The 14020-nt window shown below is 32.9% G+C and overlaps 1 protein-coding gene across 2 annotated transcripts in view; it reads right to left on the bottom strand.

Moving 5' to 3' along the window:
* Positions 1–14020, bottom strand: part of LOC117794244 (voltage-dependent calcium channel type A subunit alpha-1) — a 189000-nt gene that overhangs the window by 159674 nt on the left and 15306 nt on the right. The window contains exons 3-7 of one of the 2 annotated variants that reach the window (XM_034634826.1): positions 3847–3947; positions 3277–3432; positions 2982–3202; positions 2753–2856; positions 1657–1772 (exon numbers count right to left, since the gene is read on the bottom strand). In XM_034634826.1, coding sequence (XP_034490717.1) covers positions 1657–1772; positions 2753–2856; positions 2982–3202; positions 3277–3432; positions 3847–3947 — 698 coding nt within the window. The remainder of the gene's footprint in view (positions 1–1656; positions 1773–2752; positions 2857–2981; positions 3203–3276; positions 3433–3846; positions 3948–14020) is intronic. The other variant, XM_034634825.1, reaches the window with a different exon arrangement.

Genomic DNA, 14020 nt, shown 5'->3' with positions numbered 1-14020 from the left:
AAAAATTGCGGCTTGAAGTTTCTCTGTTTTATAAATTTTGATCTTTTTAGATAGCTGTATCTCAAAAATTAGAGCTACTGCAGAAAAAATGAGGGTAGATTTTAAATTAGCGACCTCAAATAAGTAACCAACAGTCATAAAATTCCATGCAACAAAAATGTCGTTCCCTTGTGTGATGTCTACATTTTAAATTAAATGAAAATTTAGTCGGAAACGGAAAAATACAAATTCCCATGCATTTAAAAACTAATAAAAATGTTTTACCTCTTTTTCTGTCCACATGTGTAGATATTAAAAAACATAAAAATTTATGTATAAAAATAAAAGTAATGTAATTATTGTGCCGAGCCCTTTACGTAGTTGAATAGTGTTTTGGCCAAGTGATAATTCAACTTGCAGTGTAATACTTTCGTCGCTTTAGTCAAATGAAAAGGTGAAATCTGGGGTCCAGAATATACATAATCATTTGTAAATACATTGATGTGTATTTTAACAAGAAGATTTTTCAAACCATGAATGTATGAATTTTATTTTATGACTTTATCAAGAATTCCTTTAAATTTATGAAAATTAAATAAAATATTTGTTAAGTTGCATTTGACTCGAAATCTGCAAATAAATTCAATATGAAGTACTTAAATCTGAATTCTTGTCTAACAATTACATTTTTGATAAGACATCTTTATTGACATCAAATGCGGGCACATATTTACTAGTGTAAAAGTACACAATATAAGAAACTAAAGACATAATTGAAAAGTGAAATGGTATTATATATTTATTGATTGAATAAATATAAAAAGGGAGTAATACTTTAGATCAGAGGTGTGCCCTTGCTGGCTCACTTAGCTTACTCCGTTTATTTTGACAATTTGGCATGTGCATGTCGGCTTCTTCTACGTCGACGAGCAAGAAACAATACAGCAAATGCTCGCTGATGTGTGACGGCGCATCGCCTACAAACGAGCTAGCGATTTAATAATTTCGCTGCGCACCTCTGCTCTAGATATTTAATTTCGGGGTTAATAGTTACTAAGTTCGGGCTTGCAGAATAATGGATAGAAGTATTGAGATAACTAAGATGTACGTACAGGGTTGCTAGGAGTACGTTTCAAATTGATGTACTATATTGGACATTTAACATAGGTAGGTGTTTGTAGATAGTTAATTTAGCAGGTTTGTAAGTTCAAACTTACTGCTGTCGGGAAATTGGAATATCTTGCGTTCTAATAAACTAGCATTCATTTGAGCACGTTCATATATATGTAATTCGTATGCGATTAAACATATTATTTCTATTTGGGCGTAGTACATACAATATTTATGCATATATATGTATATATATATATAATAATATGTATTTGTATTTGCGAAATTGAAAGTATTTGCTTATGCTGACACGTATATATCTTAATACGATTGTTGTGGATGTATGAACATGTGTTGTTGAAAAATTTATTGAGTTTGCTATTTTTTTTAAATATCTTGAATTGGCTTAGAAAATAAATTTATTGGTACTACACTATAAATATAAGGAAGAATATGTTGGGAAGATCATTGCTGATTAATATAAGATATAAATATATACTTTAAGGATATGAAAGTTTGCCAATGTGTGATTGCAGGGTTGAATTGGGTATGTTCATATTTAAAAACCTGCTTGTGTAATCCAATCAAGATAAGAGACCATTGCGGTTTGAAACATGGCACGAAATCGGCATTTCTGAAATTCCATGCGACGCTCGACACGGTTTCGCTCATTTGAAAACTCTCTGAATTTTCAAGAATATATAACATTTTAATAAATTAAAATTATTCAAACAATTTAATGGTAACGTAAAAATATATTGAAATACATCAGTTACACGTAAGAGCTTATGAAAGGGTGGTGTGTTAATTTGTTGTGCGAAAAAACATAATATTAAATTTGAAAAAGAATACAATAACAATTTACATTGTAAGTGTAAAATTATATTAAATATTTTCTTAAACACTAAGGCCCGTTTTTTCATATTCCTTTAAAATTTAATTGCGGATTCTTTTTGGCATTTTACATAAATTTCTGTACATTATAAGTCAAATTATTTTTCAGTTAGTTAACTAACATTACCTAGACTTTGAAAAAATGGGCCTCAGTAATATTTATATTTGGTTAAAGTACGTTATAGATACATATGTACATATATTTGTTTTAATCACATGCAGTTTTGTATTTAAAAATTCAAATACACAGAAATATGTACTTTCTTGTCATGATCTTTACATATATATTTACTTTACTTTATATATGTACGTATATATTATATTCAATGGATTGAATATATTAGAGTTTACTTGATTTATGAAAAGGTTTTGGGAACCTGTCTTAGGAAATTCAGTTAAGATGAAGCTAAAATTCAGACTTATAGGTATTTGGGCTGTTTCGAATCTTTCGATGAATGCGTTACAGCACACCAGTATTTTAGACTCAGGTGAAGACGTCCAAACTACGTCTATCAGACAACAAAGTCATGCCGAGGGAATTTTGTGCCATTATCCCATGTTATTATCCATACAGATTACCCCGAAAAGCCATTTATTTAATAGCTCTGTAAAATTAATTTTATTTCACTGATATGTAACGAGTGGACGCAAGTCCGAAGTAAAAAATATCAAATTCATATCCTAAATTTTTATAAAGTTAATTCATACATAAGGTAAAACATTGTATGTTAAACTCAGTAAGAACACAAACCTTATATAGCCAACTTACCCACTTAACACACCAAGAACTAGGTTAAGCATAAAAAATGAACCTATAACTATAAGAGGCACGAAATATATCCAATTAAATGCTGAACCTAATGCGTCGTTGGTCTGTGAAAAAAAGGAAAAGAATTGTTGAATTGTTTTTGATTATTGTTTAAATAATTGATAATACTTTCCAACTCATTTTTGAAAACTACGAGTATCTTGACAGTTAATAAAGTACAATATTTTACCCAATATAGTATTGACGTCCAGCCTTCCATTGTAATACATTGGAACACCGTCAACATTGCAAATCCAATATTATCAAAGCTTGTTATGCCTGAATTTGGTCCATCCCATTTGTCTAGACACATACTCGTCGTACTATTACACACAAAGGAGCCTCCTGATTTTTCTGTGGAGTTATCCGTGTTGCAGGGTGTCTCAGACTCCCCTTCTTTCACAAGTCTGTCTGCGCGAACCGACAAGTAAGTAAAAACCAAAGCTTTAGTTAAAAAATTTAAAAAAAAGGAAATGTATATATACTTGGATCTTCTAAGCTATAACAAGTCTTATGCAGTGTGCCCGAATAAAACTCGAGTCCAATGATTGCAAAAATTACGATTGCAAACAACACCAAGAGACCGATTTGCAGTAAAGGTGCCATCGCCTTGATTATAGATTTTAAAACTACTTGTAAACCTATATAAGTCATTTGGTATATGTTGTTCAGCACAGTTCCAGGTTGGTAAGAGTTGTGTGGATAAAACAAAATACAAGTTTTATTAGTAAAATTTTAATGAATATGCTGTTGATTTACAACTACATACATGTATAAACAAACAATATACACATGTCGTTAATCAGATATTGATAGCATAACTTATCCGCAAGTTATCTCATCAATAAAAGTATGTTATTATACATTACACCATAAATACATAAAGCAATTATTTTTAGCATGCGTATTTATAACGAAATAAATGAAATTGTTTCTACGCTTGTAAAACACCTATTACAATACGCTAGTCCGTATTGTAAATTTATACTGATACATAAGAGTTTAAGTATTATGAAAATTGATAGAAGAAAAACTTAAACGAAAGGACTACTCACTAGGAATTCCAGACACTAATTTTAAGGGCCGTAGCACACGAATGGCTCTAAGTGTTCTTAGGTCTACCTCGGGCCCCAAATTTGGGTATAGTGTCACAAATCTGTTTGCAGACGTTAAGCGATCGAAACGAGCCATTTATTAGCAATATACAATGTAAAATGTTTAAAATTATTATAGATTTCTATAAGATAAGGTAATACTTGTAATACTGATCAACAAAAATTGTTAACAAGAAATAAAAACGGCATCGGAATATAAACTAAATCAAATAAAAAGCACATTTAATGAATATTTTCGATATACAATAAATCTAATGATATATACAAATAAAGTAGATAATCAGATATGATGTTAAACATTCAATTAATTCATGTTTTTCGCACACAGACACAATTATATGAATTTACCTTAGCCTTCATATACGTGGGCAATATAATAATTCAGTTAAAATTTTGAATAAAAAACATGTATTTATCCAAAAAAATACGATTTATTTCTAAACTTGATATCCTTTTTTGCTTGACACACCCCGTAACTTAAAAATCAGGACTTTGTGAAAATCGCAAATTCAATTCAGTGCCACCTTACATAGCAAATACGATATGAATACAAAATTTGCATAATTAACTCAAAAATCGTGTTTTTAAGTTATAACTGTCTTTAAGTAAGTAATAGATTTATTTATGTAGAAGAAGTCTATATCTGTTAGTCTATATCTGTAAGTTCATTTTTTTTAAAATAGCTATATTGTATTCGTCGATGAATGTATGTAAAATGAAAGAGAATCCCCGTCCCAATAAAGTATTTATACATATATTCTTGATCAGCATCAACAGAATAATTAATATAGCTATGTTTGTATGTCCGTTTGCGTGAGTCATACCCAGTTTTAAAGATACGTGTATAACTTTTTGTTTTGTCTATTAAATTTTATAGTGATTAAACACTGATTTAAAAAATGTTCTAAAATCGAGATGTTTTAGTTTTAAGAATACATCAAATAAGACCAAGTTCTTATTTTAAAAATAAATAATCTTAAAATTAAAATCAAAGAATTAAAAATTATTTTTAAATTTATAATTTTTTTTTTTTAATTTTAAATTATATACATTTCTTTCTGTCTAGGTAATTTTAAAAATGTTATGTTACTTTGTTACGAGTGAGATTCGAACCGGCACGCCGCGTAAAGCGGTTTCTCTAACAGAGATGTATGTTCTTGATTTTGGAACTTGGTTTTTTTCAGTGTAGCGGAATAAAATACAAACAAAATTTTACATGTTCTCAATAAGTTTCAAGAATCGACGAAGCAAAACAAAGTACACTAAAATGTTCAGTAGTATTCCAGCATGCATAGCAACAAAAATAAGCTTTCTAGATAACTCGCTGTCGCGGTAATGTCTCTGAATACAGCAGAGCGTTGAAAATTGATGTGCACATATTGCGTAAATAACCCATCTCAGGCAAAAACTTAAATTATTCATTAGTTTTTCGCTATGAGCTTCAAGAAAACTTTTATTCATAAAGTAATTAAGATGTTCAATGGATAGAGCCCCTGGGTCCGGAAAAAATGACGATTGCAGCAGTCTCAAGTTAGAGGTAAATTAAAGGCTGAAATTGTGGGTCGCACAGCTAAATTGTATAGTGCGCTTGCCAATAAGTACAATGTTCGCGACAAAACTGGAATACTAAGAAAAGGCACGGAAGTGATTTAATGTTCTACAAAACCGTTCCAAAAATCCCAGAAGTCCTGAGAGAGACAATTAAACTTCGACTGCGTGGATTTTGTAGTTGCCTAATACTAACTTGTAAATGTCACTCAAATTACAAAAGCAAAGTTTCCCAATTAGGATTTCTTGTGGCTGACAATTCAAAGGGGATTTAGGCGTCTTTTCCCAAGGTACTCGATAATATAAGGAATGCTGGTCGCTTTGGTCATGCTTTTTTTTTGCTGAAATAGCTTATAGTCTAATAAAAAACATATGAAAAATTAAAGTTGATCGGGCTTGGAATACATTTATTACAAAGTTGTTCGTATTTCATTCCGCATACGTTGTCACCATCCTTAAACGAAACAAGATCGGTTAAATAAAACGGCATTAATAGCTGCCTGTTTTAATTTTAAAAGCAATAAAAGCTACCCCAACGGCTATTCCTATAGTTGGGGTGTCGACTGTAGCCTTTCCCGCTAGTTGTTCCTCAAAAATCGAAAAATTTTAAAATTGCACTGTCGTACCGGTACGAAAATGTATTGGTATTGTAACCGAAAGGACAAAACCGAAATTGAATTTTTTTTTAACAAAAGTGTCGTTTCGGAACATATATACATACATACAACCGAAAGCGGAACCGTTATTTGATTCGGGTTTATTCCCGAATTTGTATGTGCATACTTATAAGCTTATAATACTGTTAATTTAACGTTTTGTATTTATTGTTATTTATTTATATGTTTATACTCGAATACAATTTGTTAGTAACAATGTGCTCAATAGAGTTTGATGATGCAAACGATTATTCTCTAATAACATTTAATCAGTAGGCTACATTCGAAAAATTAAATAAACTTTGTAGATTCAGAACTAGTTTTCATTTTTATAATTCTACATCTAATCATTAATTTTATATAATAGTTATACAATTGTTGGTAAACATTTTATGTATTTGCGAATACCTTATCGCAAATGTCAAATGGAGGTATTCAGCACGTAACTTTAATCACCAATCATGATACCTGATAATTACTTTTTGCATTTTGTAGGAAAACATTTTTATATCATAGTAGTCTGATTTAGTAAAAAGTTATTATGTAGCTGGTAATAATTACAGAACCCTCACATTAAAAGTACGATTGCTGCTTGAAAAATCTGCTGAATGCCCCCTATTTTAAATAAAATATTCATCTACCAACAGATTATCATAAAAATAAACAAGAATGATATCAAACACTGTACATTTTTAATAAAATTAGAAGTTGTTGCAATCCACGACCCAACTGAATAGTTTCACGACTTTTATTAAAGTTAATTGGCCAAGTCTTTTCTGCCAATTGGTCGATTTTATCAAAGTTAATTGGATTTGATAGATAATATAGTCATTTATCAGATGCAAATTTGCTGTTTCTTACACAAAAACGAGACCCGAGCCCGAAATTTCCTTATAAAATAATGCACGAGTCCGCACAACACATATTTTGTAAACCCCGAGCTATTATAAAATATATCAATTTATAAGCAATTTAATTTGCATAGATTAAGCATTTACTTCGACCAAAATATTGACTATATGCATCTTTTTCCTTATTCATCCAACCAAATTAGAAAATGATTTGCATTATCATATCTTTATTTGATATCAGATGAATAGCTCGTTTTCCAGCGATTGCCAAGCAAGTCAAGTCACTACCTTGAAGGAAACAACTCCTTTTGCTGTTTTTGTAAGGAACTCTGATTGCTATAGCTGCACTCCGATCATATAGCTTGAGTCGGAAACTTTCTGAAGCGGGCGTCAGACGGAGACTTTTTAACCGACACTTTTCACAGACGGTAAACTTTGCTTGAAATGACCGACGCAAAAAACCAATGGAATAGGACGTGCTCTATTTCCACCGTTGAGCTTTAAAATATTTTGTGTTCACACGACACCGAGGGTTTTTTGACAAAAAGTGTCGGTGAAAAAATCCTCGTCTGACGCTCGCTTAAGCAAGAACCCACATGTGTTATATATTTGCATTAATGGCATTCTTGTTCACGAAATAGAAAAGCCACTAGTCATATAGCAGAAAAGCTTTCTTTATGTTTCTGCTCTTTGTCCTTGGATTGTAATCGCCCATAAGAACGTCCATCAAAGGGTCTCCTTCCAATGTGAGAATTGTATTACTTATTTATTTGGGGGCAACTGATTTCTATGTATAGCTTCTGCATCCTACCAGCCTATCGCACTTGTTATCTTTCCACATAACGAATTTGTGATAGCTCCTTGAATATTGGACCAGAACTCGGCGGGAAGTAGACTGGATGTCAGGACCAGTTGATTCAAGTGTTGGCAATGAAGATTGTATGCTTAAAAAAGGCTTGAAGCATGTAGCTGATGTGGATAGTTCTTCTACATCGATAGGTATAGGACCAACACTTTAGGTGAACCTGTTGCCTGAGTGTCTTGGGAAGCATTGAATGAGAGATTTGAATCTTGAAGAAATGAATCTAAATTATCAATTTCAATCATTTTATAATGGTTTCGGAATAGTGTGGGCTTATAGATTGAATGTAGTCGACCACATAATCGGAGTCCCATCACTTTTATATATTATAAATTGATATATTTTACAATAATTACTTAAATTTAAGTAAACTACATATCAACAGTTATATTAGTGATTACCAACTACAAAAAAAACTTTAGAAGCAAAAAATACCAAAAGTTATCGCAAAAATTCTGTGAAAAAGCGGATCATTGGAAAACAATCATATATAATTAAAACGTCAGGAAGTCAGTTCTTAACACATAATAAGTAATCTCGAAAAGAAATATTAATTAGCTTTCTATTTATACTATAAAAACGGAGGACCGTCTCCGGACGGTCTTACCCGTTAGAGGGTTAAGCTCAACTGAATAGGTTCGAAAGAATAAATTAATTAACAACTAAATTATCTATCAAATACAATTTATTTTGGAAATTTTGATTATTTTTTTTTTTTTCAAAGTCGTGCTCCTCTTCAGGTGAACGGCAGTGTATATAAATGTATCTATAAATTTCTACTGATTATGAACGCTCTATCTAATATTTCATAATAATTTTATATATTTTCCATTTGAGTAATACATTAACTGTCCATTTTTCAACGTCTTAATAAAGTCAAGAACAGCATTAGTTAACATATGATTATAAGTGTATGTCAGGCTATATGTCTTCAAAGCAATGAGACAAAAATTTAAGAAAAAAAATAAAGGGTCAAAATTTTCGAGGGTTGTATCCAGACATGAGTGGAGTCAGTGGCTCCCATTATCTTAGTGAATCTGACAATTTGATATATAGTAATAAGGGTGTTGTTTTTTAGAGGTATAGAGCTTCTCATTGAAATAAAACAGAAGAAAATCGTTTTAATGTCCATCAATTTGGCTTTATTGGAAGGATAATTTTATGCAAATTAATGTCTAAATATGATTTCCGGCATGTGACCGCCGCGGCTGGCTCGAATATAGCCAAGTATAGAGGTCAAATTTTCAAGCACTATTTCGTGCATTTGTGGCCGTATGTCGGCAATAACGAAACGAATGTTGGCTTCAAAGCCCCTAACGTTTGTGGTTTGTTGGCGTAGACGAGCGACTTCAAATATCCCCAAAACAAATAATCCAATGGTGTCAAATTACACGATCTTTTTGGCCAATTGACAGGTCCATTCTGAGAAATTATGCGCTCATCGAATGTTTCAATGATTCTTGTCAAAAATCATGGAAAATTTAACGAAAAATTTGACTTGTTAAGTTGTGAGGAACAAACATGTGTTCCCCACAACAATTGCACATTTTCAGCGACGCCTCTGTTATACCCCTGTTCAGCGACGCCTCTGTCTTACAGGCGAGCAGAAGTCCCGTTGCCTACGGCGGCCCAGAGTATAAAAGGGCGCGCAACAGCGCATGCGGGACACACTTCGAGTAGAGCAAGCAAACAAGTAGCACCGATCGGTCCTTGCAATAGCAGGACAAAACATCAATCCTTGTTGACACAGGATCCTCCGAACAACATAACTTTGCAGTAGCAGGTTATACTCCTTGCTGTCGCAGGAACCATCGCAGATATCCTTGCTGTAGCAGGATATAGTCCTTGCTGTCGCAGGACACACCGTAGATAACTTTGCAGTAGCAGGTTATACTCCTTGCTGTCGCAGGAACCATCGCAGATATCCTTGCTGTAGCAGGATATAGTCCTTGCTGTCGCAGGACACACCGTAGATAACTTTGCAGTAGCAGGTTATACTCCTTGCTGTCGCAGGAACCATCGGAGATATCCTTGCTGTACCAGGATATAGTCTTAGCTGTCGCAAGACACATCCTAGATAACTTTGCAGTAGCAGGTTATAATCCTTGTTGTCACAGGAACCATCGCAGATATCCTTGCTGTAGCAGGATATAGTCCTTGCTGTCGCAGGACACACCGTAGATAACTTTGCAATAGCAGGTTATAATCCTTGTTGTCACAGGAACCATCACAGGAACCATCGCAGATATCCTTGCTGTAGCAGGATATAGTCCTTGCTGTAGCAGGATATAGTTCTCGCTGTCGCTTCAATAAATCGATTGTAGCGCCGTCTTTTTTGAACAATATTTCATACACATTCATGCCATCGTCGGTTATCATGGCTCTATACCGGTTTCCATTAACGGTAACTGACTCTCCAGCATAATTTCGGAAGGAGTATGGCCCAATGACTTCACCAGCCTATAGAGCACACTAAACAGTCAGTTTTTGTGGATGTAATGGCGTCGATAGGGTCTCATGTGGATTATATTCACTCCAAATGCGGAAATTTAGCTTGTTGCCGTAGCCATTCAACCAAAAATGACGCATTGCATGGTCTCGCGGCTTTAATTCTTGAACAAGCTGCATTTTGTAAGGCCGTAAAATCTTTGCGCAAAATATTCTATAAAGTTGATGGACAAAGTTCCAATTGCAGTGCACGGTAGCGAATTGATTCATTCGGCGTCTCTGCGGATGCGTATTATAACAAAAAGTAAACGTAGTGCGAAAACAATCCATGATTAACCGAATTAATTGCTCTGATAGACAATAGGTCGACTGTAAAATGGACGGAGCTTGCGGTAAACTTCGCGAGCTGAACTATTATTTTCGAAATTAATTTGCAAGCATTGTTCTTTTGTCAACCGGTTCATGACAAAATGGCAAACCAAACTGAACATAAATGACATTAGAGTTGCCAGATTTAACAAAAAAAAATGTCAGCGTTATCTCTACTCGAAAAAACAACATCTAAAAAGAAACACCTCTTATACCCAATTCACACTGAGCACCATCTACCATCAATTCTCGTGATGGTCCCATAGTTTTATACCCAATTCACACTGAGCAACATCTGCCATCTACCATCAATTCTCGTGAAGGTCCCATGGTTTTAACCGTTCCGAAATTTTCCATTTGTTCCACCATCTCCCCTTTGATGTTTCTGTCCCATACGTTTCCAATCGGTTTCAAGCCAATAGTTATCGAAAGAAACACTAGAAATCTGACATTCGCTACGAATATGTAAACAATGTCAACTTAAATGAACGGTAAAAACAAGAGGAATGATATACATTTTAAACATGATATACATTTTATTTGTCACAATCCGTTTATTCTAATCAAAAGCTGGAAATAAATCAACTGCTAACCGGGTGAAGTGGTCTGCAGAGATGAATGAGATTATTGTAGACCTCTGGGACGAGAGCATTAAATTGCTAATCATTTTGTTGTTATGCTCCATAATCGCGAGCAACATTTTAATTTTTTCACAAAAAGTTTTTCACTTGTCTACTCTTTACGACGCAAGGAATAAAATTGATGGTAGATGGTAGATGTTGACAGTGTGAATTGGTATTTCACATTTACAATCATTCCCATGCGTTCCCCGTAGATGTGCTCAGTGTGCAAAGGCTATTATAAAGACCATTCGTTACCATCTGACCATATTTAATAGATTGCCACATGCTACAATATAACGTAGTTTAAATTTTTGTATTTGTTTGCAGCATTGCCTGTCGGGGCAAAAAATTCCATCAGCTTTTATTATTTATTATGTCACGTCTATATGTCACATTGCTTTATTGTGATAGATCATCTGACACATAGGGTTTATTCAGACCATAAATTTCGGTGAGAGTGGAGAGCTATCGAACTATATTATATATATCTTATCGGTTTCGCATTTTTAAGCATACAAAGGTAATCAAAAGTATTTGTGTTCAAAACATTCGACCACTTTTGTAAATATTTACCAAATTCTGTCCACTTTATTCTGTCCAACGTCTCTAGTTATTGTCTTTTTACACTGAGACCGGTATGAAGCCGTAACGAAAAAAAACCGGTATAGAGCCCTTAAGTAAGCCTTTACCATAAAAAAATTTGACAGTTCAAATAAAAATGCTTTGAGGCGAGCCCGTGTCATTAACGGTGACATAAACGGCGATTTTTTTGACAAAAGGTGGCAGCCCCGGCTAATAGTCTCAGCACACTAAGCACATCTACGGGAAACGCATGGGAATGATGGTAGATGTGATACTGTAATTCACACCATCATCTACCATCAATTTTAGACTTGACGTCTAAATATTAGAAATTGTACACAAATTTTCAATTTTACAAATAATGAATTTTGAGCAGAAATTGTACACTATTATTGCTGCACAATATAAAAATAGTGAATTAAATAAATAATTATTGGTGGAATTCGACGCAATCGGCGAAATGGTCAAATTTGACCAGAAAACAAGCCACGACAACTTGTTATTCATGGCTGCCAATTCAAATATATACATATTGCTGGATAGCTACAAATCGGCTGATGACATAAGATGTGTGCCATTTTAAGTTGATATTTTTTTATTTAAAAATTATTATAAAATGTATCAAAATAATTCGGATTTTGTCATTTAGTTGGAAAAACAGATAGCATTATCTCTTGTTGGGTCTTTTGATTTTCTCTGTGTTCTGGCTTCAGGTCATGTAATTGGTGGTACTGGTGCTGCACTCAATCGTGTATTTCACTCGTTCCTATAACCTATTTTTATAACAGAAATTGACAAATAATTTTTGTTTTTTTTTTTTTTTTTTTTTTTTAAATTGAAATTAATAATTATTTTTAATTTTATATTAATAATTATTTTTAATTTTTATAATAAAAATTGAAATTAATTATTAGTTTCAATTTTTTATTATAAAAATCTGAACAAATATTAATTATTTAATTTTTTTATACAAATATTAGCGTTGTCAATTTTTTTAAATTCATAATTTTTATTTGCAGCCCCTGATATAAATGTTGCAATGAGCAATTAATAATTTGTCAATTGACTTCAAAATATCGGTCTTTTTATCGGGTTTTTATCAGTATAAACGACTTTCGCCGTAAACTACGGCTTTTTGCTAACCGGTCTTAGTGAAAAATAGCTATTATTAATGGTTTTCATAAAAAAAAACTATCGTTTACTATAGATTGTCATCAATATCGATAGTTCTCTACCTTTGGTTTGCAGCTTTGTTTTAAACATAAATAATGTATGTAAATATGACTAACTACTAATTTATGTAAAAGTAATGTGTGACTACACCTACTGAAAACTAAGCCATATCTATATTCTATTATAGTCTGAATGAATATGTAATAATGTTCCTAGGTTGAAAAAAGCAAAGTACCAGGTTACTCGAAAAGTTTTAAAAGCGGAAATAATATCTAAATGCATTTATTCTTCACTGTAAACTCTTCCAAGTTCAATACATTTTTTCCAGCGATTTTCAAAGTCGTGTCAGGAGGGTGTATCATGAAATGTTCTTCTGGAAGAATTTTAGAAATGCTGGACCCATTTTGCCACTAGCTTCCTTATCTCTATTTCATTCTTCAAAATATGAAACACCCGTTCGTCTGAGACCATAAACATATCACTTAGAGCATTAATCATTTGCTGATTAGTTGCAGTTTTTGGTCGTCCAGAACGTGGACCATCATTGACACTCGTACGACTACGTTTAAACTGGAAAGTCAGTCTACCTATTAACAGTCGTAAATAAAGAAGCAGAGTCCTCTAACACTTGAGCAACTTGGTATGAATTTGACTGGCTGATAAATTAATCAAATTATAATATTTTATCACTTCACGAATTAAAAAAGTTAAAACAATACCTTAATATCTGCTCTTTAAACAGCTGATTAAACGCTTTTGACAAATCGACTTGAAACTATGGCATGTTTACATAAAGAATGGAGCTTTCAAATGATATCAAGATTCTAAGCTTTCTTAAAATATGTCGTTTTTAAAACTTTTCAAGCAACATAATATATGGATCAATTTGGTTGTTCATTAGAACTTTTGTTTTAAGTGACCTAGCCCCCAAAGTTCTAATTGTCTATTATTAAAATACATAATTACTGAAACAAACGATAAAGATATCTGGCCTATGTATTA

This window comes from Drosophila innubila, chromosome X (genome assembly GCF_004354385.1).
Source record: "Drosophila innubila isolate TH190305 chromosome X, UK_Dinn_1.0, whole genome shotgun sequence".
NCBI classification, from domain to species: Eukaryota; Metazoa; Arthropoda; class Insecta; order Diptera; family Drosophilidae; genus Drosophila; species Drosophila innubila.
The sequence above is the reverse complement of the archived record's forward strand: the minus strand, read 5'-3'. Positions and strand labels throughout refer to the sequence as shown.